General features: G+C 35.2%; 1 protein-coding gene across 2 annotated transcripts in view; it reads right to left on the reverse strand.

Moving 5' to 3' along the window:
- Positions 1–1,041: 1,041 nt before the first annotated feature.
- EPSTI1 (epithelial stromal interaction 1) overlaps positions 1,042–3,294 on the reverse strand; it is a 108,658-nt gene continuing 106,405 nt past the window's right edge. For both annotated transcript variants that reach the window (XM_014448802.2, XM_014448804.2), the window contains one exon: positions 1,042–1,581. In XM_014448802.2, the coding sequence (XP_014304288.1) occupies positions 1,573–1,581 (9 nt within the window). In that variant the 3' untranslated portion in view covers positions 1,042–1,572. The remainder of the gene's footprint in view (positions 1,582–3,294) is intronic.

The raw sequence follows: 3,294 nt of genomic DNA on the forward strand, positions 1-3,294 counted from the left end.
CCACGGGCATCTGTATTATTTACTCCAGAGAAACTAGCTGTGAACCATCTGTCCTCTGCCACCACCACTCCCACCGAACGTGGTCCTTTTTATAACTTGCCCTGTTTCTGAGAGCTCCCCGCCCCCTAGTCTTGGCCCAAGAATCTGAAGTCCCAATGTTTCCCTGAATACAGAGATATGGAAAGTTAATTTCAACAGAGCAATTGGGAACACAAAAGATCTCTTAATGCTGCAAAGTATTATTAGTTATCCAGCTGCAAAAATTATTCATTTATCCAACCTTCATTCCAAGACTTAATGCAATGTTTTCTCTATATAATATGGAGGGGCTGGAGTATACAGCATGGAAAATCAATATTCTTGAGGTTTTGTACTTTAGGGGTCTACAAACTGGTTCAAGGTTGTAAAGTAGAATAAAAAAGCTGACTGAAAGTCAGAGAAAGACAAGTATCACATGATCTCACTCACATGTGGAATTTAATGAACAAAATAAACTGATGAACAAAATAGGTCCAGAGACACAGAAGCATGGAACAGACTGTGGAATCTCAGAGGGAAGGTGGGGGAGGGTGGGGGAGTGGGAGGTGATCAACCAAAGAACTTGTATGCATATATGCATAACCCATGGACACAGACGTAGGGTAGTGAAGGCCCGGGGCAGGTGGGCCAAAAGGGGTCAATGGGAGAAAAAGGGGGACATATGAAATACTTTCAACAATAAAGATTTTTTTTAAAAGCTGACTAAGCAATAGAAAATAGGTTGCAAACAGCAAAGACAAGTGTCCAAAACACCATACATGTGGTGTCAACATTTTTGTCTAGTTGCTTTTTAGAAAAACATTGGCCTTTCAGGAAATTAACTATCCCACTCTGAAAAACCAGAGGAATAGTTATTAGTAAATAGCTCAAGACCAAAGCCGATCTCATAGTGATTACAGTATTATATTTTATCTATATGGATTATAAAGGAGAATATAAAAATGAGACCCCTCAAGAGAGAAAAACTCAAGAGCTTTTCATTAAAAATAAAAGCAAACCAAACCATGTATGCAAAGGTAGTTCAAAATTTATTTATAAATTTGTTTAAAAGAGATTAAAAGATTTATTTTTGTCTTTTACTCATGTTTATACAGTGAATTAAGAAAGTAGGGATTAAAATCCAAAAAGATGCCAAAGCTTCCCCAAACCTGATCTGAGAATTAGCTGCTTAGAGAGACAAGCATACAGCACCCACCCATAGCTCCCAGTAACCTGAAAGCATCAAATGATCCTCTCATTTTCTCTCTTATTAACATTGCTGTAATTATACTTCCAATAAGAGGCAAAACCAATTAGAAAAATACTGTAACATTTCACTGACAGTAGAGATTAAATATGAGTTCAATAATCAGCTCCTGCAAACACACATAAACAATGACAGGGAGACCCTGTCATCCCGGAAGCTCAGCTGTGTGGGTGGGCAGTTGAAGCCGAGGTAAAAGCACTGAAGGTGAATAAAACCGAGTTCTAAAAAAGCATCTCATGGCAGTTTTCAAGGTCAGTTGACAAAGGTCGGATGTAAGTAAACATTTCTCATAAATCCTGAAAGAAAAAGAAAACAAAATTACTACAAGCAGCAAAACAAAATTCAAAGCCTTTGTAAACCACAACAAAGTTCCTACGAAGAACACTCTTACTACATCAGGCTTAAGTGACTCTTTGTTAATGATTTAAAGTCCCAATGAAATGACTTAATTTTAGAGTCTCATTCATCCAATTCACAAAATAGTCTCTGTCAACAATGTAATGGCTTGTTGAGTGATAGCTCATCGCCTGTGTTCTTAGAGATAGGCTAACATGGGTCCAAATAATAATGTTCACAAATATTGTCACCCACCTCCAGTTACAGCAAGGACAGGATTAATAGTGTGGAGCAGAGCAATTTAAATGGAAAAATATGGAGTATATTTGCATGGTATTAGGCAGTAGGAAGGTGACTTCTAAGAAGACTTTGAGAAAGGGGATTGATTAAATGCGTCCCCTCCCTGCCAACTATGTGCAAAGGTCAAGAAATCTCGACCAAGCCATCCGGAGAGTTGGACCAAGTTATAGCTGGGATTCAGACTAGCACTGTTCTAACACTCTGGGACACTAAAATCTCAGGTTGTCTCATAGGTCATGGCAAATACTTAACTGTCCTTGAAGGCAAAGGATTTAGAATTTTTATCATATTCAAAAGGGTCTCACCTACTGATATCAGAGAAAAGATCACTTGAAGTGTTTCTTCAAATGTCCAACCTTAGGTGTATCATGAATACTAATAGAGAACTCAAAAAAAAAGTGCATTTCTTAATACAAGAGGAATTTTAAATTATCAAATAATAAATATATATTAAGTAATGTGAGAAGAATGTGATTTAAATTTTAAAATATTTCAAAATAAACATCAATCTAATTGCTCTACCAACATACATTTATCAGAGGCCTACTGCTTAAGTGTCTATGTCAGTGATGGGGAACCTATGACACGCGTGTCAGAGGTGACACACGAATTTTTTTGGTTGATTTTTCTTTGTTAAATGGCATTTAAATATATAAAATAAATATCAAAAATATAAGTCTTTGTTTTACTATGGTTGCAAATACAAAAAAAATTTCTATATGTGACACGGCACCAGAGTTAAGTTAGGGTTTTTCAAAATGCTGACACGCCGAGCTCAAAAGGTTCGCCATCACTGGTCTATATGATGTTTCAAGAAACTATTTTTTCTTTCCTTGGTTTTCATCATATTTTCTGCCTTCCCCCTTTCCTTTTGTCTTTGTCTTTTTACTGGTTTCATTATTTCCTCCTCTCATTCCTCAGGGAAACTTAGTCATCATCTATAAACTTCTAAATAAGTAACACACTTTTAATATATTCTACATACTAACCATTTATTGACTTTTTATTTAAAAACATATTCATTTCTGAGCTCCTATTTACTCTAAAAATTTGGATTTTTTTTTTTTGTATTTCCTAGGCAGATAATTGTATCATCTGTGGTTTATTTATTTTCTTATTTTATTTTCCACAATTGCTCATAGCACCTTTATTTGTACTAGTCAGCAACTGAAAAACCCATATGTCCTCAAATGGGTGAATGGTTAAACAAACTGTGGTATATCCATATTACGGAATACTACTCACCAATAAAGAGTAATAAACTCTTGACACATGAAAAAACTTCGGTGGATTTCCATGGAATTATTTCATATATATATATATATATATATATATATATATACACATATACATACATATACATATACATATAT

Source organism: Myotis lucifugus, unplaced genomic scaffold (assembly GCF_000147115.1).
Source record: "Myotis lucifugus unplaced genomic scaffold, Myoluc2.0 scaffold_7, whole genome shotgun sequence".
Classification (NCBI taxonomy): domain Eukaryota; kingdom Metazoa; phylum Chordata; class Mammalia; order Chiroptera; family Vespertilionidae; genus Myotis; species Myotis lucifugus.